Source organism: Mycteria americana, chromosome 15 (genome assembly GCF_035582795.1).
Source record: "Mycteria americana isolate JAX WOST 10 ecotype Jacksonville Zoo and Gardens chromosome 15, USCA_MyAme_1.0, whole genome shotgun sequence".
Taxonomy (NCBI): Eukaryota; Metazoa; Chordata; class Aves; order Ciconiiformes; family Ciconiidae; genus Mycteria; species Mycteria americana.
In genome coordinates this window covers 4,517,077-4,540,031 of record NC_134379.1, presented here as the reverse complement: position 1 = coordinate 4,540,031, position 22,955 = coordinate 4,517,077, and the positions used below count along the sequence as shown (strand labels likewise).

The following is a 22,955-nucleotide window of genomic DNA, read 5'->3' as shown; positions in this document are numbered from 1 at the left end:
TCCCAAAGCTCTGGGAAAACCTCGGCTCGTGGCTCGGCGGTTCACGAGGGCAGTGGCAGCAGGGCTGTAAAAGCCGATCGAAACTCGGCAACTTCAGCGATGTGCCGTCAGCGTTTGTCCCTGCAGCCGAACCGCTCGAACCGCTCCCAGGGCTCCCGTCGATCCCACCGCTTGGAAGCATTGCTGTGAGCGTGACTCCCGTGCCTGGCGGGTTCACGGTCTGCTCCGCAGGGAGCAGCCTGGCATTTCCCATCGTTTGGAAATAATTTTCCATCGTTATCAAATAACACGGGATCCTTCTGATTTGCTTCCCCCTGCCTGCAGCGACGGCCCCCCGCACCGCATCAATGTGCCTATTGTTCGGCTGCTGATTAAGCCAAGCACGTCCGGCCCAGTGGAAAGTCCTTTATGGAAGGAGGATCTTGATAAGATACTCATATCTGCTCTGTCCTGGCTGCGCACAGGCAGTTAAAAAGTAAATAACATGGACAAACGGCCTGTGATGTACAGGCAGGGGAAAAGATTTCCAGTGCCATCGGGGATTGCACGGATTGGTACGGTTTGAGAGGCTTAAAAAGAGACAGGCTTTCTGCGAGGGCAGAGTACACCTGCCTTAAAAGCAGGGCCCCTGTATAGAGTGGCTATCAATAGTATTTTAGTGATCAAGTAGTTAAAATTCTGGTTAAACACTTCCTTTTCATCCTAGCAGGTGAATTTGCAGCTCTGGATGTTGGTGCTGCGGGAGATCATTGGGTCTGAGCCCGGTGCGAGGCAGGGTGGGCTGCAGACCCCCCTCGGCTGCTCAAACACCTCCATTTCACCTGCCAAGCCCAGAAACGAGAGCCTGGGAGGGCACAAAAAAATTTGTCATTTGTGTCAAGCCAGGCCAGAGTGGGAAGTTTTTTGCTAGTAAATAAAGAGCCGCAAGATTTCCAGAAGCCCGTGCGGCTCTGCTCATCCCGGGCACGTCCGGCTGCAGCCTCGCACAGCTCCCCAGGCACCGAGACCCCTCGCACTCGGTCCCCGATCCCCCCAGGAGTGGCCGTGGGGACGCCCGCAGAGGCGGCTGCTGGGAGGTGCCACAGGTTCTCCCCCCCCCCCAAATTACACTGACTCGGTTATTGGCAGCGTGGTTTTTAGCCCAGGAGCTGCACGGCAGCTCTGAAATGATGATCGCGTTCATCTGGAAACTGCTCCAGTGCCTTCTGAGGCGTCTAATTTCATAAAGGGCTTTTATGGGAGATTTTGGAGCGAGGAGCGATCAGCTTTCCCATTGCTCGCGGAGACCAGAATCTCTCTTTTTTGTGATGCATTTAAATCAAAAGGAAGAAAACACCTGTCCAGCACATTTGCTAAGACCCCAAAGATTTCAATCAAAATTTTTAATGTTCTTTTTTCTTTCCATCTGCATTTTTCAGCAAAGACAAACAGCCTCATAGTATTTCTTCAAAGGAATGTAAATTCCTTGAGGAAGTCTCCGGAGTTCCCAGCACTGCATAGCTGCAAACCACAGACGCCTACGGCTGAAAGCTCTGCTCTGCTTTTAATTTTGGGGAAGGGAAGGAATTCTTTTCAGGGGTTTGGGTTCACTTGTGCTGGGCCCGTCAGGCCAGACTGCTTGTTACTGCACAGGGGAGTGTTGACTTTGGCCGGCTGCAGACAGTTGCTTTCCCTCCATAAGAGTATTCCCCCACCGAATCTGATGACACGGTGCAATTATTTCATTATGATTTTCCAAAAAACGTTCCCTCGGTCTCATCTAGTGCTAGAGACCTTTTCCCTCTGCTTTCTTGTTTCAGCTTCAGCAGCTTTGCCTGAAAAATGCAATTAAGGGTGGCAGTGCTGCTGCCTAAGTCCAAATCCTTGGAGCGGGGGGGGGAACGGTGGAGAAAGAGCAGCCTGGGGGAAAAACTGCAAGTTTTGAAGGGTGTCATTAAACTCCCGGGGGTGAGGGAAGCCTGTGCGTAAGAGCTGCTGCTTTGCAGCCTAAACGAGGCCCCTGCCTCTGAGAAAGCCGGGGCAGCTGCTGCTGAGGTTGAGCAAGGGGAGAGGGCGGCTGAACCGCGGAGGGACCGGTGTCTCCCTGCTTCCTCCTCAGTCCCCACTCTCATCCCAGTCCTGTCCCAGCGGCTGGGCGAGCACCGCGCTGCCCCGTCACTGTGCTGGCATTGACCTCCGAGGCCTGTCCCAAGCCCAAAGTGCCGGGAGCGCCCAGACAGACAGCAGGGTCAGGCCTGGTCTCAGCAAAAACACTTTGCTTAATAAATCTGATTGCTGTGCATGGACGCTATTAATAATTCGTGTGTGCTTTTCTGCACCCTCCATCCCAGGCAGCTGTGACCAGGGGGCTGTGCCAAAACACCCAGCGGGCCCTTGCTGTTGGGGAAATCAGCGTGTTGGAGGTGCGGCGAGCCCGTGGCAGTCGGGGCTCCCCAAAATGCCTGCTGGCATGGGAACGGGCAGCGCACTAGGGTGGTGTACAGCCCATAGGCTGGACTGGGGCCGCGTTCAGGGCAGCCGGCCGGGAGCTGGTTTGGCCGCTGCCAAACCATGGGGACGGCAGCGAGGGTGCAGCGGCCGGGCAGGGAGGCAGTGCGGGGATGCGGGACGGGGCACCGGCAGCGCGGAGGCACTGGGATGGTGGGGGGCACGGGGGGGATACGGGACGGGGCACCGGCAGCGCGGGGGCACTGGGGGGATACGGGACGGGGCACCGGCAGCGCGGGGGCACTGGGATGGCGGGGAGCACTGGGGGGCTCGGGGGAGACGAGGGGAGCAGGCCCCGCCCCCTGCCCTGGCCCCGCCCCGCCGGTGGCGGCCCCGCCCCGCCCCGCCGTTGCGGCCCCGCCCCTCCCGCCGCCGCCCGGGCGCAGCCGGCGCAGGGCGCGGAGCGGCGGCGGGCGCGGGGCAGGGCGGCTCCGCCATGGTGGGTCGGCTCAGCCTGCGGGAGGTGCCCGACCTCCCGGACATGAGGAAGCGGGGCGACGCGGGGCTCGACAGCCCCGACTCCGGGCTGCCCCCCAGCCCCGGGCCCGCCCCCCCGCCCTGGCTCCTCTCCTCGGGCAGCCCCGACCGCGCCGCGACCAACGGGCTGCCGGAGCCCGAGCCGCCCGCGCCCGCCGCCGCGGTGAGTACCGGCACCGGGCGCTCCCGCAGCGCCGGGCACCCGCCTCTGTGCCAGCGCCGCTGCCCCCGGAGCGCGGCGGGGCCGGCGGGACCCTCCGCCCGGGGCCGGCAGCCCGGAGCGGGGCGCGGGAGCAGCAGTCCCGGGCGCCCTCCGCCGCCGCCGCGCTGCCGCTGGTCCCGGGCTCGGTCCCGCTGCGGCCGGTGCTGGGCCCCGCGCCCCGGGGGCCGCCTGCGGCCGGGGGAGTGGAGAAGCCGCCGCCCTTTGGACCCTGCCGCGATGCAGCAGCCGGGGACGGCCGGGCTGGCGGCGGGCGGCTTCTCCTCGGGCTTTCCGCCCCGACGGCCCGGCAGCCGGCCGCGCTCCGGGCCCCGCAGCATCCTTTGAGGAAAGGAGGGCGGAAAACCAGCCCGGCGGCGCTGGGGCTACTGGGGGGGCTGGCACCGGGACAGGTTGGAAACAAGTGACCCCCGATTCCCTCCCTTCCACTGACGCCGTCGTATCCCTGAACACACCCGTGCTGGGACGGAGCCCGCCGGGGAACCGGGGCGTCCGCAGCCAGGGCTGGGGCCGTGCTGGGTCAGGGGAGCCGGCGGTGCTTTCCAAAAGCCTCCGACTTTGGGGTCGGCTCTTGCTGATGCAAGGGAAGCTCCTGTCGCTCCTGGCCCAGGTAGGAGTTGGGACGGTGTCGCAGCACGTCTTTGAAAATCCCCAGGGACAGTGAACTCCCGTTATTCCAGAGTGGGAAGTTTGTATATTAAGCTATGGTTTCAGTTAATAGTATCAGATAGGTTTCTTTAAAAATGATTGTTGAATGTTGACGCTGAGCTGTTGGTACAAATGCTTTGGGAACGGCAGATCTAGAGGAGGGATCCCTTTTCTACAGAGGTGCTGCGTGAAATTGGAAAAGGTTGTGGGAGAACCGTGCATTGAACAGGAGAGATGCTCACAGCCCCCTCGCCCCCGGATAGTAAAGCACATGTGCAGAGGTGGCTTCAAAAACACAAGCGGGTTGCTTCCCTTCGGGGCTGCGAGGCTCTCGCCGAGGGCCGCTTTGGTTTCCTTCCAGCTGCGGGACGTTGCTGGGGCAGTGTCGGCTCGCAGCACTGCCTGTCCAGGAGAGGAGCACGGGGATGCTCCGTGAATCACTGCCTAGAGGGAATGAGTAACTCCTTCCCCACAGGTCGTGTGTGAATTAGGTTGGATTTAATGCCTTCAAGTAGTAGCCACAGCGTAGCTGTGAAATGAGGAGGTTGCTCACGGCGAGATGCCCTGCAATAATTTCCTGCTGTGATCTGCCCGTGGGGATATCTGATGAATCCAGCCAGGAGAGCTGTGTCATACACTCATATAACGTTAGCTATAAATTGAACGTGAGCTCATACAGCGAATGGACTATAGTTCATGCTGCAGAAAGCTACGCTGCACCGAGGGCCTGTATTTTTCTCTCATTTCCCAGAGTGGGTCCTCTGAAGTAAGCTCCCAGAGTTAGGACTTCGTCTGCAAAAAATACACCTTGCCACATCTTTGATGCTGTAGACCGGTGTCGAGTCAGACCTGCGGGTTGCACCTGTAGGCGTGTCTTGGACTAGCAGATCCTCTTGCACGTAAACGTGAACCTCGACAGCTCTGTACCGAGGGTTAAATAAATGCGTTTTCTTGAGAATATACCGAATTGTGACATAAACGGGATTATTTTTGCATGTTTTGCAGAATTCTGTGTTCTCTCCCAGCCCTGTTCTCCCCAGCTGCCCTCCAAGATTGTGTCCTTTATCCTTTGGCGAAGGAGTTGAGTTTGACCCTTTACCACCAAAGGAAATAAGGTAAATATTGTGTTACAGTCATCTAGTTTTGAAGGAGTTAGCATGTAAAGGAGTAGTTAGGCCTTATCAGTGCCTGTGAATCAAGTTAATTGATTTGCAAAGCTATTGTTCCACACAGCTGTACATTCCTGGACCTGGACGTTTGTTGTACAGGCTGAAGGAGTGTTCAGCCTCTTTTAATCCCATATGTTTTTTTTCCAGGAAGACTTTCCTGTATTTTACTCTCCTGCTTTTACTTCATTGCACTGCTCCAAAATGTTGTCTTTCAACTGATTAACCAGAAGGTAATCATGAGGGAAGATCTTCAAAGCAGCCATCTTTCTAGGACTGTTGTATTAGAGGAAAGGAATTTTGCTCTCCTAACCTCATGGGTTTGTAATAAGTACTTTCTACCTTATCAGCTGCGGCTGGTTATGAGAACTAAAAGAAAAGTTAATATTAAGAGAGTGCATAATTATTTTTTTTAATGCGTTGCATCACTTCACAGCCTGTGAATTATTCCTTTGAACATCATGATTTGCAGTAATGAGAAATGAAGGCTCCCAGTTGATTCCTGTGCAAGCAGAGGTAGACTGATACAATCAAACAGAAGCCTAATGCAGGGGAGGGGAGAAAGTGTTGGTTGCCCTGGTGTGGGGAAGGAGCCCGCCCCGTGGCTGGAATTGAAGGCTGCTAGCACCGTGAAAAAGCTAACACAGAGTTGTCGCAGTGTGAAGGAGATGAAAACTTTCTTTTGCAATCCAGGCACAGAGGATTTTCTTGCCAGCAGAGTTTGATGTGCAAATTGCAGTATTTTCCTGCCAGTTGAATCTTCAGAGAGTGCCCCGTGCCGGGAGCGATAGCAGAGAACTCCCGTGTGACTTTTGGCAGAGGAGAACTGAGAAAATAACGTGTGCTTCTATGGACTTGGCACTCTGAGGAATTAGGATGCTAAGCCTAAATGTGTATCTAGGCCTCTGGGTTTAGGCACTGGAGTTTGAAGGAGGTTCTTATCTTCGTAGAGCTCAGGCTTAAAACGATAGACACGAGGACTGAGAAGATGTTTGGTAGTGCTGGCAGCTGGACAAAACAGTGACAGTGCTGGGCGTGCTGCTAACGTTAAGGCTTTTTCCTTAAATGAGTGAGTGAGACATGAGCAGGCAGCATTTGCGTTACGTGGTCGTCCTGTGTTGAGGTGGCAGGTGCGGGGCTGAGGAGCCACCCCGGTACCCGACAGCTCTGTTTTCCAGAAAATGCAGCCTGCTGCTCCGGAGCAGAGCTCATGCATGTGTCTCTTGTATTTCAGGTACACGTCCTCGGTTAAATACGACTCGGAGAAGCACTTCATTGACGACATCTATATGCCAGTGGGCTTAAGCATTTCTTCTTGCAGTCAGACGGTCATCTGTGTCCCAAACTGCACGTGGCGCAATTACAAAGCGGAGGTCCACTTTGAGCCTCGCAACAAGCCCCAGCGTTTCACCAGCACCACTATCGTCTACCCGAAGCACGCCAAGACTGTGTACACCACCACGCTGGATTACAACTGTCGTAAGACCATGCGGCGGTTCCTCTCCAGCATAGAGCTGGAAACTTCGGAGTACCTTGGGAACGACTGTGTCCTGGATGGTTGCTGACTGATGGCTGTCTCTCTTGCTCTGATCCATCCCAGTCCCATCTAATGTACTGTGCTAACTCCACTAGCTAAAGCGGGTACAGACCCTCTTTCTCAGCTCTTAATTCCTGCTTTAAGCATCAGAATGGCCTGAACGCAGTTTTCTGTGGGAACATAACTTACTAAGGAACTTGTTTCTTCGCCTTTAAAGTCGTGAGTTCCCTTCCCTTCCCCACAGTGCAGTAATCAGATGAAAGTAAGGGGAAGTATTTTCCCAGAGAAAAAATTGTCAGGTAAGGAAGAATGCGGAATAGTGCCTGGCAGGTGGAAATCCATTTGATGCTTTGTGGTGATGTGCAAAAATAAGGGTGGTTCACTCTCTTGCAGAGAATCTACCAGGGCATTTGGTTACAGATATCCAGAGCTGTCATTCATTTCAGTTTAGGTCACGAGACTGTTTTCTCTAGAAGAACCATCTCCTGGAAATTGCTGGAAAAAGCTAACAGAGAAAAATCTGGAATTCTGCATTTAACAGATACAAAAATGTTATCCTATGGCATTCATGTCCAGTTTGAAGGTGTGAGTTGGAAAGAAGAGGCATTCTGAGTAGAGCAGGAGATAAACTGCTTTTGCAGCTCCAGGCAGCAGAGAAAGGATCAGGTAATTCAAGTTCTTTAGGTAAATGGCGTGATGTATCTTCTTTACTTACAATGACTTCTGCAGCGCTGTAGGCTGTGTTACATGCTAGCGTTTGTGTACTACGTGTAGTAGGACTTGTAATGAAGAATATCAGGCCAAAAATTAGCCCTCTGTTGTTGGAAAGTCAGGTCTTGACAGTGTGGTGGTGGAAAAACACCAGTGCCTAGTTTTTACTGACGTTGTTCTGTCTGCACTAAGGGAGTTGTAACTAGGAAAGTTTCAGAAAATGTGCTGTGTGCACAGGGACATAGAGTGAAGAAGGAGACGCTGGGATCGGGTGTGAGATGCTGTCACAGTGGAGGTTGTGAAGAGATAGATGGTAGCAAAGGACAGGCAAACTTTTATTGCATAGCAAAATCCACAGCTGTAGCTCTGCTTCCCCGTTGAGCTTCTCATTGCAAAGGTTTACGTCCTGACTTTAATATTCAGGATGTCACTGGGGTGGGGTAGCATTTGCCTGTCTGTAGGCTGCTGAATAACCCCTCCAATCCCAAGTGCATGATGAGTTTGGGACCAAAGGGAGTAACTTCAGATACTATGAAAGGCCATCTGGATGTTACATGCATTAGTTTATCATGCACTTTGATGAAAATAACATGGAGAGGTTTCTTACTTTACCCAGATGGTTTTTTTCTATATTGACAGAGAGCAGTGTAGTGTGGAGAGCATCTGCTTTTGGGACCGTGGCTTACGTGGGTGGCTAGCATGGTGTAGCAGCTCAGAAACACTTGGTAGACTTGACTTAGCTGGACACGGCTTTTCCATGTATTCCCAAACTCCTCTGAGGTGCGGGTCACCTTCTGGTGCAACACCAGCCCTGGACCTGCCTTTAAAGAGGACTTTGCTAGTGCATAGCCTCAAGGGTGAATTTTGTCAGTGGTGAGTTAAAAACTTGGGAGCCTGTTCTTGAGCTGTATGTAACGTGTGTTTGTGCAAGTGTGATGAATGGTGCGGAAGCGTACTCTAGTGTGAACTGAAATGATTTGGGAGACTAAAAATGCAGCAGGAAGGAAAGCTTGAGTTCGTGTGGTTTGGGTTTTTGTTGTTTTGTTTTGGTTTTTTACTTATTTATTAGCTCAGAACAGGATGTCCTTAATCTTTGGTACTTGCCTCAGAAAACCAGATCCTAAACCCAGGGTGACAGAGGATGCCAAAGTCGGGTAGGCATTGCTCCAGAGTTGTTAAGAGCAGCACAGTCTTCTCGATAAACATGTCGGTTTCAGACTACAGTATTTAGGAGATGTGTCTTAAATACGTGTCACGATTCTCCCCTAAACATTGCCCCAAGATATACTTGTTGCGTAACAGAAGGCACAACTCAGCCCCTAAGTGTGTGGGGTTTCAAATGGACAGAACTCTTCTTTGGGGAAGCTATTGCATCACGGCTCGCTTCGCAGTTTCATGTACCTTGCTCCTGAAACATCTGGTGCTGGCCACTGTTGGACACAGGACGCTGGAAGAACACGGACCCCGGATTGCTCCGACAACGCTCTTCCAATGAATTCGTTTGCAGGAGATCTGAGAGAAGATTATTTTAAGTTGTAATCATTAATTGTCCCTAGTTAAATTAGAAGTTAAATGACGCTTACACTATGGTTTTAGGATAAAGCACCTGATTTTTATAAAGCAAACAAACTTAATTATGTACCTCTTAAAAATATTTTAATTGGTAGAGATACCTTTTAAATTATTTATGTTCCAACATTTGCAAAGCTCTGATTAGCTCTGTGCAAGTGTTCTGATGGCTGTGACGTTTCCTACCCCCCCCTTCTAATTTTCAATTTGTCTTTTACTTTATTGGTAATAAATGATCTGAAAACCATCATATAGGGAAGTCTCTTTATTTTTCATTCAAAGCTTTTCAGTGTTTATTATGGTATTTATTTAGTAATAAATACATAATATATCCTGCTAATCCCAGCTCCCCTCTTGTTTCTCTTATATCATGTGTTGCTGTTGTTTACATATTCTAGGAAAGCATTTCCTATATAAAACTGTGTATTTAAATAAAACCCCAACATGAAATGTTGGGGTTTTATCAGTTTAGTAAGACGCTTGAAAAAGTGCCTTGAAGACAGCTGAAAATCCTCTCCGGTATGCATTTGAGTCTTTCATCTGGTATAGTTTTATTTTTAAAGAGAGTTTCTGGTATGGATTTCAGCATATCCTGCAAGTGAAGCACTTACCCTTTTCAAATATAACAAGTATTTAACTAGACAGGAATTTCTTTTTAATTTGGGTTAAAAATGTAGATGCTCAAATGCTACTTTAGTAAATACAGCATAAAAATAAGACTAGAATGTGGTATGCATTAAACTTTATAAAAACAAAATAGATGGTTACAACTATTGTTTTGAGAGAAATGCCGTAGTGTTTTTCTGGATACTTAATCTGTTCTTTAAACCTTTCCGAATTTGCAGGCATGCTGATTTTGTTAGTATCTCTGGCAGAGTAGAAATGGATGCAATTGAACATCAGTTAATTAATTCATAATGGGATTTTTTGCTTACTTTTTATTGTTCATCTAGTTATCTGCTTGCAAAAGCTCTAGATTTGCATGTAATGACATTATTGGAATCTAGGGAGCTTTGAAGCTATTCTAAAGCACGCCGCTGCTCCTGTGAAAGTCTGTGCAAGCATTTGAGTATCGTGCAGTGTTTAAAGCATTAAACAGGAGAAAAGCCATATATAAACATCAATTGCTGTATAAAAGACAGTCTGTCTGAAGAGCCATTAAGAAAAAAAATTAAAAATCAGAACAGTATCTTTCAGGAGGGCTTCAGGAAAAACTTTCTCTCCTTTCAGATGTGCCATCTAACTTCCATATACTTCCATTAGTGTGGCCTGGGCTGTTTTCTTTTAATATTGTAGTAACACTCTGTATGAAAGATGTTCCTTTACTATGAGAAGTTGAAGTAGGGGAGTACAAGGCAGCCTACTGCTTGACGGTGATTTTTAATTCATATTGGCCAAATGGGCTTCTCGTTAGTATGTACCATGACAAGGATAACCCCGTTGTTATAGATGTGCTCCATTTGCCTTGTATATATGCTCTGCTTCTCCAGAATGTCAAATCTGAGGGTCTGATACAATGAATTTTTATAACAAAATAAAATACTGTACCTAACAATTAGATCACAAGCCAGGAGACGAAGGCTGGATTCCAATCCCGATTTTGCAGCTCACTCAGTTTCAAGTACTGGGTAAGTTTGGGTGCCTGCAAATCATTTTAGCCTCCAAACAAGGTATCTGGTCATTCAGCTGCCCACACTCAGTTTCCCCATCTGCCACAAGACCTGTGCTTGGTTCCAGGACCAGCAATTCACGACGTGAATACCTGAAAAGCTCAGGTGTAACGCAGTGAGTATTATTTTGAAATAAACTAATACCAGTAACTAGGGATACTCCAGGACAAATAGGCAGTGTGAAAAGGAGCACTTTTAATTGTCAAAGTAGTCTGAGTTGCATCCATATTTTAACTAACAGGTTGGTTTGGTTTTAAAATATAAATGTCCTGTTCTCCACACAGACATAAGACAGTGCGTAATCAGTACTAAGCTACAGAACTTGAGAGATTTTGGGTTACACCACTGGTTGCAGCTCAGAGACTCTGCTAGCTTGTTCAGCATTCAGGACCAGTTCACGCTTGCTCCTCTGGAAAATAACTGCAGCAATCTTCTTCACATACTGTGTGATTGCTGCTTGTGCATGACGCCCTGCCATGAAGTAATGGGGAATGCCTGACAGTTGGGCACGGCCCAGCGGGCAAATGTTGCTGGATATATGATTCGTACCGTTTCCTTCTGTTCATCTTATAGATACGCAGCCTTTCTTCCTCTGCTACAGGATCTTCAAGAATCCCGTCCCATCGAAGGCTTTCGTTAAGCTGAGCAGAAAGACCCTGATCTGTTTGACTAGAGTCCAAAATGGTGGAAGTTGATACTACATCCTTGTTTATTTCTGCATCCTTCTGATTCTCTTCTGCCTTATTTTGGGCTGAGTTAGGGTTCCTCCCAGGACTTGGGATTTCAAGTGATGGAGGGGAGCGGGCCTGCTGCTTTCTGGTTTTGTGGTGGTTTTTATCTGTTAAAAGGATAAACGCTGTTAGCAAAAATGTATGCATTGCCTTTATTTCATGAAGAGGATGATGAGACAAGTGCTTGCTGTGCCTTTACATGTCCATTAATAAGACACCAAATCTATAAGAAAATATTAATGGCCTAAAAACCTTATTTTTAAGTGGGAAAAATATAGTTATCTGATTGGCTAACATAATGATTCTCACACCCATAAAATGTATTTATTGAGGCTGTTAATGCATTAATATCACTTCTACGTTGGCGTCAAGTTCACTGTGCTTGCCTAACTCGATTTAGGCAGGAAATTGATTCTTAGTTGTTGGGGAGTTTTTTTAAGCTGTTATCCATTAATACAGCAAGCAATGTGATTTTTTAATTTTTTTTTTATTTTTAATAGTACAATTTCTGGAAACTTTCAGGCACCTTTTGTACTAAGATACTAAGATACTGGAAGTGAATGGCTGTTCCTTTACATGGAAGATTTTTTGAAATTAACCTCCCCTTTCCGTAGCTATAACAACAACTCAATCCCAATGATGGGAAGTTAGATCAGTGCCGTGACTCATGCCCATGGAATGGCGAATATTTAAACAACTATACTGTAGCTCACCAAAAGAAAACCACTAAATATTTACAGCATCCCAAATCTTAGGCAGTTTATGAAATTTCCTACTTCTTGACAGAAGTCTTATGCCTCCTACTGCTTATGCTGTGTAGTTACAGGTACTCAATATTTTTCTTTTTTTGGATAGATTTGTAGCTATATATGAAAGTATATGTATAAACAGGCTATAGGTTCAGTGAAAGGTTTTGCAGTGCCATATATGATTTCCTAGGGAAGGTTATATTTTCTCTCCACAGAAGTTGTCCTGCAGGATGGAGGGAGAGCCGAGCACTGCATCCTCTGGCCAACACGGACAGGTGAATCCGAGCTGCCTTCCTGCTGGTACGCACGCTCCGGCTGCGCGTCCCTTCATGGCTGTGCAGTGTCAATTGCACAAACATACGATGTCACGTACCAGCCTGGTGCGCACATGGCTTCGCCCAATGACCCCTTCCCTCCCCAGGCCTGCCCGGACCCTGCATGGGGTGTTTTGGGGACAGCTGTGGGGAGCGCGGTGGCTTCGCAGGGGACGGTGGCCTTTGCCCACGCCTGCTGTGGCAGCCAGCTCAGCTCACCTGCCCGCACAGTGGTGGTGGTGGTGGTGGCACTCCTGCGTGGCAGCTGCTGCTTCTTTCTCTGTGGTGGCTTCGTGCCAGGGGCCTGCGGTGGAGGGGGGCATGGGCAGCCCCTTGGCCCCCGCCGCCTGCCAGTGCTGCTCTCCTGCCTGCGGGGCCCTGCAGCAGGCCTGGCATGGCCCCCCACGGCCACCCTCAAGCCTGGCAGGGAGCAAGGGAAGGAAGGTCAGCAGCCCTGACCCAGCCTCCCTCCTTGTCTGTGACACGCCCCCCCCCCCCCCCCCCCGCCCCATCTTCCCTCCCCTCAGTGCCTTCCCCATCCATCTCTCCTTTCCTCAGCACCTCATTTCCTCTCAGCGCTTCCCCTCAGCACCTTCCCCCTCCATTTTCCCTCAGGGCTTCACCTCCCCTCAGTGCCTTCCCCCTCCATCTCCCCTCAGGTTTTGCCCTTCTGTCTCCTCTCCCCTCTATGCCTTCCCTTTCCATCTCCCCTCAGCTCTTCCACCCAGTGCCTTCCTCCTCCATCTCCCCTCAGCTCTTCCCCTCAGGCCTTCCCCCTCCATTTCCCCTCAGGTTTTGCCCTCCATCCACCCTCCCCTCAGTGTTTTCCCTCTCTATCTCCCCTCAGCGCCTTCCCTTCCACCTCACCTTCCCCCTTCACCTCTCCTCCCCTCAGCACCTTCCCCTCCATCTCACCGCTGCCTTCCCCCTTCCTTTTCCCCTCAGTGCCCGCCCTTCAGCGAGGTCTCCAGGGCAGCCATGGCGCAGCGGCAAGCCTGGGCCTGCCTGCTTGGCTAGGGGCCCAGCGCCATTGCTCTGTGTGAACAACCCTGTCCAGCACAGGTTTCCTCCCCTGTGCCCCTCTGCATGCGTAGGTACTGGGGCTTGCCCCAGGTAATATGGCCACACCAGAAAGTATTGGCTTGTCCGAGGTAGTACAGCCCTGGCAGCAGGTGAAGTATTGCAGGGTTTGCAGCACAGTGCTGCTGCAGAGGGAAAAAACAAAACTGAACCCATTGCAGGGGGACCAGCTACTGGGGTCCTTCCCACCCCTTTGTAGTACCTCAGCCCTGTAAATGAAGGTGCTTAGGGAAACTCCCCACTCCCTTCCCTTCCCTCTGCCTTTCCCCACGTCAGAGCAGCGAAGATGCATGTGAAACAGCTGCTGAGGTGGCAATAGCTCTCCCCAGTGTTTTGGGGCCGGTGCAAGCCTCAGATCTCCTGCTCTTGTTGGTGCATTTTGGTGGTGAGCATTTCAATAGCCTTACCAGCGAGTAAGTGCATCTCCTTCAGAGGTGAGCCTGGATGAAAAGCATTCGCAGGAACTCTAGCAACAGTTGCTGAAGCAATGCACCGCTTATTTGTCATCCTCTCCCTGGAAATAATGTGAGGTTTAATCCTGGTTTGGTCGCTTTCTCCCCCTCCCTGCCTGCCTCTTTCCTTCTCTCCTTCTGATCTATTTAGATGTGAAATTTGGCAGACGCTCGCGGTTGCATTCAGACAGGTTGTGATGAAATCAGGCTCCCGGGAGGCTGCTCCCACGGCAGATCCTGGGGCTGCAGGCAGCACTTCTCCGACTGCCGCTAATGGTCTGATTTCAAAGTGTCAACAGCAGGGGTTTCGCAGTGATGGTTATTACTAATGCTGTACAGCAGCCAGCAGGTCTCCAAAGCCTGCGTGTGGATGAAAGGGATGGTGACACAGGGCAAAAAGGCAAGGAAAATGGGAACAGCAGCGATGGGATGTAAATAATTCATCCAGACTGAAAAGTGAGTATAATATTTTTGGAGAACAGCTGAGGGGAGGGGATTACTTGTAGCTAGTGGTGGTTGGCGTTAATTTTGTTATGGTAAAACCTGACTTGCCAGCCAAAATTAGAGCCCAGTGGTAGCGGCTGGCCTGAGCTACATACAAAGAAAATCATCTTCTGAAAGCTCCTCCCTGGAGTACCAGGACGGGTAGGACCAGTGTTCGCCTGGTTAACCTGCCCCTTCTGCTGCTGCAGTTGGCCAGGATGGTGCTGGGTGGTGAGGTGCTCTACGGCAGCAGATAATTTTATTCTGAAAGGGCATCGTTCCCCAGGCAAGTCCCTTACCCTCTTCCTGCTTTCTGTCACTTTTCTCTTTGTCCCCCTTTTCTGTTTAGACTGAGAGTCTCAAACTCTGCCGTGCCCAGTGTAGCCAGCCTCCAGTCTCAGTGGATGTTCTACCTGCAATTCACAGTAAAAATACTAAGAACGAACTTTCCACAATCCTCTGAAGAGTTCACTGCGTCTTGGAGGCATATATCTTTTGAAAATAAACATATCATGAATTCATAAAATAGAAGTCAAATTTGTAAACCCTTGCCAGGAAGGGTAATTGCATTCGAGCAGTAGATCTAATCTATATGTCTAAGGGTTGTTAGATTTGTCTTTCAATTTGCTTGAATATTCCTACTGTCCTCTTTAATTTTAGCTTGAGTGTAAAAAGAAGTAAAGGTATCTTTGTATTTGTTTCCTTTGGTGAGACAGGGGTATTATGATGACCGCCCCCATTCAGTATAAAATCTAGGTAACGCAATAGGCAGGTGCCTCTGAGGAGAGATTTGTGAACATGCCTTATATCCTGATTGGAAAAATTAGTAATTTAATAAGCAATTATATAGATCTGGTGACACGACGAAGGAAACTTGCAAGCCTTAGGTTCAAAGCTTAGCCTAAGCTGGTGTCAGAAAGTGGATCTTCACAGCTGTAGTGTATATGTGTATTTTTATCAGGACATCAAAGAAATGCCCAAACCTCAAATATATAACCCATGGCTGCTGGGTTCTAACTCAAATGGCTTTTATTTGGCCGGGGGGCAGGTGTGTGTTTCTTGGTGCACTTTTTTGCTTTAAATGCAACTCCACTGAGAAATTCCTCTAGATTTCCCTGTGGAACCAGTTTACTCCAAAATGTGCATAATTTTCCTCTGCCACAGATGCACTGATATGCGTATAGACCTACTGCACTGGGCTACTAAGGAAGTCTTGTGAAACATTAGAGCTGATGCTGTAGGCTTATCTTGAACAAGGAAAAGAGAATTAGACTTGAGACTTGTTCATGCATGCAGAAAGAGCAGTGGATCAGAATGAGGAGTTTGTCTTTAAAACAAGTAAAAAAAGCTTAATTTGCTACAAAGCATCAGTATTCTTTAAATGTTTCCTTTGTCTTCTATATTCTTGAGCAGGTGTGCTCTATAGGCAAGATTTTTTTTGTTCAGATAAGGGACTGAATCGTTGACCTTTTTATTGAGGAATGATAATTAGAGGGACAAATACAAATTGAATCACTGAGGACCAAATAGTAGAGGATTGCAATCAGAGTAACAGCTTGGAGAAAAATCCTGGCCTTCTTGCTGTGAACTGTAAAGCAGCCAGACTGAGCTGGAGGGGTCAGGGCGATGGGAAGGGGGTGCCAAACATCTCTGGCTGTGGCAGCTCCTTGCCAGTTGTCAGCCCGTGTCCCTAGGAAATGGTCTTTCAGAGATAAGCAGGCAGCCAGTTTGGCCTTTGGTTATTCTATGTGTTTAAAATTGCTCATAATTAATACTCTTATTATAATTTGTGTATTAAAACACTAGTTGTCCACCCCAAATTCTTGCGTCAAATGCTGAACAGACAGATGATGAGAGTCCTTACCTGAAGGAACCTGTGATCTAATCAGAAATGACAGCCAAACTGCGGAAAACAGACCAGCAGTGCAACACCTCAGCTCTGATTGCCCGGCAGGACATGGCTGAGAATGGGAGCCCAGACCTCTGCTTACCAGTCCAGTGTCCAAACTGGGAATCATTTCCTGTAGCATTCCAGGATTGTTACAATTAGGATTGTTTTGCTGTGCGATAGGGCTGCTTTTAAGCATCTGTAGTTCTTCCGGAGGACACCTTCATGCCCACAAGTTTAACATCTCTCCGAAAATGGTGGCCTTTCTTTTTCATTTCTTGAGAAATGTGCCTCTCCGAGGGTGACACAGAAAGGCTGCTCCCCGGCGTACAGTTATGTGCTGTGCGGAAAGGAGACTGGATCAGCTTGGGGCATCTGTGGTGCAACTGTCAGCGTCACTGGTAGGCCTGCAGGAGAAGGTTGCTATCCGCTACGGTCCTTGTCATGTGTATATTTAAAATCTCTGGCAGCTGTGATCTGGTGAATAATTCAGTGAAACCCATCATCAGTAAAACAGAGACTTTGAAGGGTTCTTTGGGTGGAATTGGAAGTGCCTGCTTTCTGAGAAACGAGTGTATTAAAAATTGACTTCATGCTATCAAGATAAAACTCATATTTAGCCTTTTTAAATTTTTAATGTAATGTCATATTTATTCTCTGTGACTTCCAGCTATCAAGGCCCAGCCTTGCAGTCAGACTCCGAAGCGTCTGTGGTTCTGTGGGGGTCCCAACGAGCAAATTCAACAGCAGAATGGACACAGGCTCTGAGATGTGTGTGGTTTCCTGTGCTTATTGCTCCTGCCAGTACAGCTGGTTAAATAAGGTAATTTATCTTTTTCCTGAAGTTGGCTGAACCGTGTGTTTAATTTATTTATATTATTGACTGTGTGGAGCACTACCCTGGTGCGAAATGTCATCTTCAAGTGCTTTCTTCCACAGAAATAGAGCCTCTGTATTAATGCAAACAGTGCTTCCTCTGATGTATTTTTCCACACTTGCCTAAGCCAAAAAGCAAAATATATACTCAGACTTGAACTCGATTTAGGTAAAAGGTGGCTTAGGGTCCCTAAGCTCATCCTATGAGGTCTTGTGGATGCATGGAAATGACAGGGCTTGCAAGGTTAGGGGTTTCTCAAGAGCAGGCTCTGAACACACAGTAAAAGCACAGCCTGAGGATTTATTTTCTCTTCCTTTCTCTTTTCCTTCTCTCTTTTTCTCTTCCTCCCTTCCTGTCACATGGTAAATTTACTCGCTGCATCCACTGGACGTTTAGACAGTAATGAGCCCTAATTTCTGTGTTCACAGGCTAGTGCAAAGGAATAATTGTTCTCCTGTGATTTTCTGTTGACTCGCTGTGTGATCCCAGGCTGTCACTTCACCAAATGCTGTGCTCCCCGCTCCCTACCCTCCCTGTGCTGCATGGGACGGTAATTAGCATTTGTACAGCTCTCCAAAATGCAAAGTGAGATGTTTTATTACGATGAAGCCTGAAGGAGTGGGCTACAAGCAATTGCTGAAAGCGGGGAAAAAAAGCCACGCCAGCCCCGTGGTCCCTCACTCGCTGTGCAGTGAGTAGGTTCAAGCAGGTTGGCCGAGTTTATCTTGGCATGTTGGGTCCACGCTGGGTCCACGCCGTACCCAGTTTGCAGTGCTTCCTCCAGACTGAGCTTTTACTGACATGGGGAGCCCGTTCACAGGACTGTCCACAGCAGTCCCGGGAGGAATAGCTTTACTGTAAAAAAAAAAAAAAGTGAGACCAAATTTTGCTGCTGATCCCAGGCAACCTTCTGTAGCTGGTGTCTGTTATTAGGATCGCTCTGCAGATTTGGGCCCTTAATTTTTAAAAGTTATTACCTCCCCGCAGTTGTCCTAGGCCCAGCAGGTCACCTTGCTTTGCTATGGGGTGCTCGTGTCCTGAACTATTTTTTTTTCCCTGCAAAAGTAATTTTTGTGGTGGTGTTGATTTTTGCTGTGGGTTTTTGTTTGTTTATTTGTTGGTGTTGGGTTTTTTTGCTTCGGGATTTTGGGTGTGGGGTTTATGGTGGGTTTTTTGTTTGTTTTATTTTTGTTTTTTGGTTGTTGGGGGCTTCGTTTTGTTTGTGTTTTGGTTTGGTTTGGTTCTGGGTTTTTTGGTTTTGTTTTTTTTGGGGTTATTTTTGCTACCGCCTTTCCTTGTTTGTAGTTTGGGTTTTTTTTCAGTGGGTTTTTATTCCCTCTTGGGGCTCCCGGCTGCGGCCGGCCGGTCCCGGCGCACACCCGGGCGGCTGCCCGCAGCCCTGCCGGGCGGCCCCGCTCCGAGCCCCGGAGCTCCGGGCCGGGCCTTGGCGGCGGCCGGCGCTGACGGGGCGGGTGCGGCGCGGCGCCGCCAGGGGGTGCCCGGGCCCGCGGGGGGCGCCGGCGGGGCGGGGGGGCGCGGAGCGGCGGGGAGCGGAGCGGAGCGGGGCGCGGGCGGCGCCGGGGCTGGAGGAGGCGGCGGTGGCGGTGGCGCGGCGCAGGTGCGCTCCGTTTCCGCGTTGTCCCGGGGGGGCGGCTCCAGCGTGGCCCGTGGCGGAACCGGCCGCGAGTTTTGCCCGGGCAGCGAGGCCGGGTGCCGAGAGCGGGGCCGGGCAGGTGGGTGCGCGGGGAGGACGCCGCGCCGGGGGCAGCGGGCGATGCACGGGCGCTGCGTGCGGGGTTTCAAGCAGAGTTTCAGGTGTCGGTAGGTGCTGGCTGCCCGGACACCTGCTGGGAAACCGCTGTGTCCGGGGCCGTGGGGTATGGCCCCTTCCCCTGGCGAGCTGGGACAGGGGAGCAGCTTTTGGGGGGGCGGCCTGGGACACCCAGACCCGGAGCTCCACTAGTGGGAGAGTCTTACCTAAAATGCTGCTGAAAGCAGTCTGGAAAGACAGCAAGGTGAACTGCACAAGGCAGAATTTATGTGGAATTCAGGCTCCTGAAGGTAACTGAATGTAAGTGACAGAGGTGTGGGGGGGAAACAAGCCAGAAGTGGGAGGTTGAAAGTGACGTGCTCCATCGAAAAAATCATCAGCCCCGGCATGCTTTTGAGAGCTGTTGGGCTTGTGCATGTTGTGTGGTGGGAGCAGCCATGTGCATCTTACAGAGGATGGATAGTCGTGGTTCTTCTGGGCACTCTGACATGGGGTGATGGGCGCTGTTGTATGTGCAAGTAAGAATGACATGCTGTGCCCACCCCGAGAGTTTTTAGTCTGCTGCAGCTTGGGTCAGATATTCCCCAGGGCCTGGTCAAAGTCCATGGCTTTCTTTTTGTTCGTACCAACAATATTCAGGGTGATAAAGGTCTTGGAGTTACTGCTGGCCGTGCTTGTGTGTTGTTCAAAGGCTTCCTAGGATGCCCAAAACCAGTACTATAGCTTAAGGATGCTGAGAAAGGGTGTTTCATCCTTTAGATGCGATGGCAGGCCTGTGGCTCGGAGCCATGCTGGATAGCGAGTTTTTGGCAAGGCCTGGGGTCAGGCTGCTCAGCAGAGTTTCTTCGCCGGCAGTGAACGTGCTTTTCCTGGTTCACTTGAGGTTATCTGCGAAATAGGCTGGCATGCGGTTCTCCTGGAAGGGATTCCTTGACAAACGCTGGCCCTTGCTCAGTACTTCCCTGGTATGTCCAATTCTTTCTAAGAAACTTGATGCTTCTCTGGAGGCTGGGAGGTGCCGATTCCACTCTGCCAACCTCCAGCCTAAAAGGCCTCCTGAGCTTTTTAGCATATCAGAATAGTGAAATTAGTCTCTCTAATTGGCCATTTAGATGCAAATTTGCTTTTCCTAGGCCTATGCCAGATCAACCTGCCCCAGAATGTGAGTCAGAAAGAGCCTTCTGTCTTCATGAATTATTCACTTTGCAAAATGCACCTGCCTGGCTGGGGATCAGAAGAAAATAGGGCCAAAGTCTGATAAATAAAGATACACCTTGGCAGGTGGAATAGCGCTGGCTTTCCTCCCCAGCATCGTAGGGTGCTGGAGAGCTGGAAGACTGCTTTGCTTGGGCAAAAACTGGTTCTTTATAGCTTACCATATATCAAGTAGCCACGCTAATAAGTGCCTCTCATTAATACAGAATTGTTGGTACCGTATGTCAGTTTTCCTGTAGAGCTGATTTTATCTTCCCTCTCGTAGGACTGGCATGGACCTCCAGGGCATTGTATTTTATAAGCTTTTTAACAAGCTCTGTCTTTAAAAAAGTTAGGCTTCTTGCCACTACTGCTAGGATTGGGAAGCCACTCTGGTGCATGGGAACCTTCTTTGTTTTGCCCCCAGACTTCAACCCACTTGCTCCTTTTCCAACTTGGCCTTACATGATAATGACAATTCTCTCCCTTTCCATGTGCTGAGGCTGATTTGTACTTGCCTTGAGCTGGGCCAACCAAAATCGAATACACGGCTCTGAATGAGGTCTTCTCTGTTTCGCAGGTGCTGGTACTGCTTAGATTGAGCCTTCATGGCGGAACAGACGGGTAGAAAGTCTGTCTGATTGGGTTCTTAAGTTGTTGTCCCAAAGCTTGCCAAGGCTTTGTGGTGTTTATTTGGACATGGTGTTTTCCTTGTCTCTGTTGGCCCAAGCTGCAGAGCTGCAAGTCAAGTCTGATCATATTGGATTCCTTGTGTCGCTTGGCTCTCCATCTGCTGCTAAGGGTTTGCACTAACAGCAAGGATTTGCCACAGTAAGAAATTGCGAAAGACTGTTTCTCAGCTGTGCTGCTGTGTGCTGGCCCAGCTCTCTCCTTTCCTGAGAGCGGGCAGCAGGAAGCTGATGAGGATTGCTTGGCTCCATTGTGCTTGTGCTTCCTCCCTGCTTAGCCCCTATAAAATGTCGATGGTTACAGCAGGCTCCTTTGCCACTGGAGGGACTGAGAAACTGCTAAATGTAGGTGTGAAGAGGCAGTTCAAAGTGGTATGTGTGAGAAAAACTTTTATAAAGCCCTGATTCAGGCCAGCACTTACAGGCACAGTTACTCCCCTTCTCTGGCTCTGAGACTTGGCCATATCTTAGAAGTCAAGTGTGTGTGTTCTGCCACGCTTCTACAGCCCCAAGTGTTATTCTGTCACTTTAAAACAGTTGTGTGCTTTGAAATACAACTGTGGCACTAGGATCTTTAAAACATGAGGGGAAGACTTGCGTCTGGACGAAATAGCCTTTCCCTGCCTGCTCGTACTTGTGTCCCTGCTGTGTGACTAGTGCCTGGGAGGAAAAGGGACTGGCCAGCGGTGGGTGGGAGGCAGAGGCTGGGTTAACCTTATCTATCTCCGCTAGTCATTTATCCTCTGTCATAGCAACAAGAGCAAACACTCACTTAGTTGCTAAGGTTTCCCAGGGATAATGGGGTCTGGTGCACGGAGCAGAGAGTAATTACACTGCCTCTTTGAGGGAGCAGCAGCTAAAAGGAGAAAACAGGCCAGCACGGTACCTGCTGCAAGCTGGGAGTCCTGGGGGAGGTGATGCCCTCAAAGCAGGCGAGTTAATTACACCGGCACAGCTCGGCTTGGGAATTGGGAACTTGTCTCTGGCCAACTGTTTAATTTTTATTTTTTAAATGAAGTATTTAAAAAAAAATTGCCTAATTAATTTCCTATAAAAACAAATTAATATGTACATGAGCTGCTTAGCTGAAATAACCAGGCAAATGAAAGCTGACTGGAGAGCTCCTTATGAGCCTGTATAGGACATTTTTGTATTTGTAGGGCTCCAAGGAATTCATGCTTCATGGGCACCTGTAATCAGCCCAGCTGCAGGAGGGCTCGTGCAGGCTGTGCTTTCACTGCTGTGAGGAGGTGTTTTCTACTGCAGTGACTACCTCAATGTCAACAAGACCCTTCAGTTTTAACTTTGATGTAGTAGTCAAGGTAAAGTCAAAATGTGTTTGAGGTGGAGGAGTGGGGAAGGGACTTGGTGTAGCGAGATGATGCTAGAAGTGTACAAGAGCTGAAAAAGCAAGCTGATAAATTTGGGACAGAAGAATGTTAAGGGTGTTAAATACAGAGCTACAGCCTGGTTCAGAGAGTGCATGATCCAGGAGTCTCTGGAGGCTGGGAGGGTATTCTGGAAAAGTATTGCTGTGTTGTGCTCTGTTCTTACACTCTTCTTTACCCATCTGTTCTTGGAGCTGGTCAGATAGCAGGTACCGTGCTCGTTGGACCTTTGGCATGACCTGCTACGACTGTGCTGTGTTATTAAGGTAAAGATATGTGAAGTTCATGTTGCTATTCTGCTGAGAAAACTGGCCTCCTTTCACAGAAGAGCCTGGAATTCTTTGAAGAGCGTCACGTCAAAGGGCTGTGTCTGTGTACTGCCGTCAGCCAGGGCTAGCTCTGGGATGTGCTGACATGGCAACCTTCTGCCATCGTGGCCACCATTTGTAGTTGGTGCCGAATGTGCTGGTTATTGGTACGCGGATCAGGAGTACATCCAGAAACACCTCCTGCTGCTGTTCTGCTGCTGCTTCAGGAAGGTGTGCCTGCTGTAGGATTCATGGCTGTATGGCTTGGTGGGGTGGCGTGGAAGGGTGCTCGCCTCTCCCCAGCCTGTGCCTGGAGGACGTGCTGCCCCCCAGCTGGCTGCAGCCCAGCTTCATCCTCCAGGACAGGAAGTAGGAACTGTCCAGTGGGAAAGATCCTGCTCACTTTGCTGTCTTGTGGTCGCTCTGCGGGGATGTGGGACCAAGTCACCAGCGTGACCCTGCTGCTGTTCCCTTCACTCAGACCCCACCTGAAGATTTCTCCCTCACAGACTGAAGTCATGTTCTCTGGCTGAAGAGTCTAAGTCT

At 49.6% G+C, this 22,955-nt stretch overlaps 3 protein-coding genes across 4 annotated transcripts in view; 2 read left to right on the top strand and 1 right to left on the bottom strand.

Moving 5' to 3' along the window:
• Window positions 1-2,851: 2,851 nt before the first annotated feature.
• RFLNB (refilin B) lies at window positions 2,852-9,059 on the top strand. Its single transcript, XM_075517963.1, has 3 exons — window positions 2,852-3,127; window positions 4,838-4,947; window positions 6,233-9,059. Exons 1-3 carry the CDS (start codon window positions 2,924-2,926, stop codon window positions 6,561-6,563), a joined length of 645 nt encoding a protein of 214 aa, XP_075374078.1. The 5' UTR covers window positions 2,852-2,923; the 3' UTR covers window positions 6,564-9,059.
• Window positions 9,060-10,694: 1,635 nt separating this feature from the next.
• Window positions 10,695-13,189, bottom strand: LIAT1 (ligand of ATE1). The gene is made up of 3 exons (XM_075518428.1): window positions 13,147-13,189; window positions 12,499-12,699; window positions 10,695-11,323 (listed from the first exon to the last, which is right to left on the bottom strand). Exons 1-3 carry the CDS (start codon window positions 13,187-13,189, stop codon window positions 10,881-10,883), a joined length of 687 nt encoding a protein of 228 aa, XP_075374543.1. The 3' UTR covers window positions 10,695-10,880.
• A 5,583-nt stretch (window positions 13,190-18,772) lies between these two features.
• RPH3AL (rabphilin 3A like (without C2 domains)) overlaps window positions 18,773-22,955 on the top strand; it is a 42,732-nt gene continuing 38,549 nt past the window's right edge. Inside the window, exon 1 of one of the 2 annotated variants that reach the window (XM_075518169.1) lies at window positions 18,773-18,792. The gene's annotated coding sequence lies outside the window, so the exon portion shown is untranslated. Of the gene's footprint in view, window positions 18,793-19,042; window positions 19,131-22,955 lie in introns of those variants that run through there. The other variant, XM_075518171.1, reaches the window with a different exon arrangement.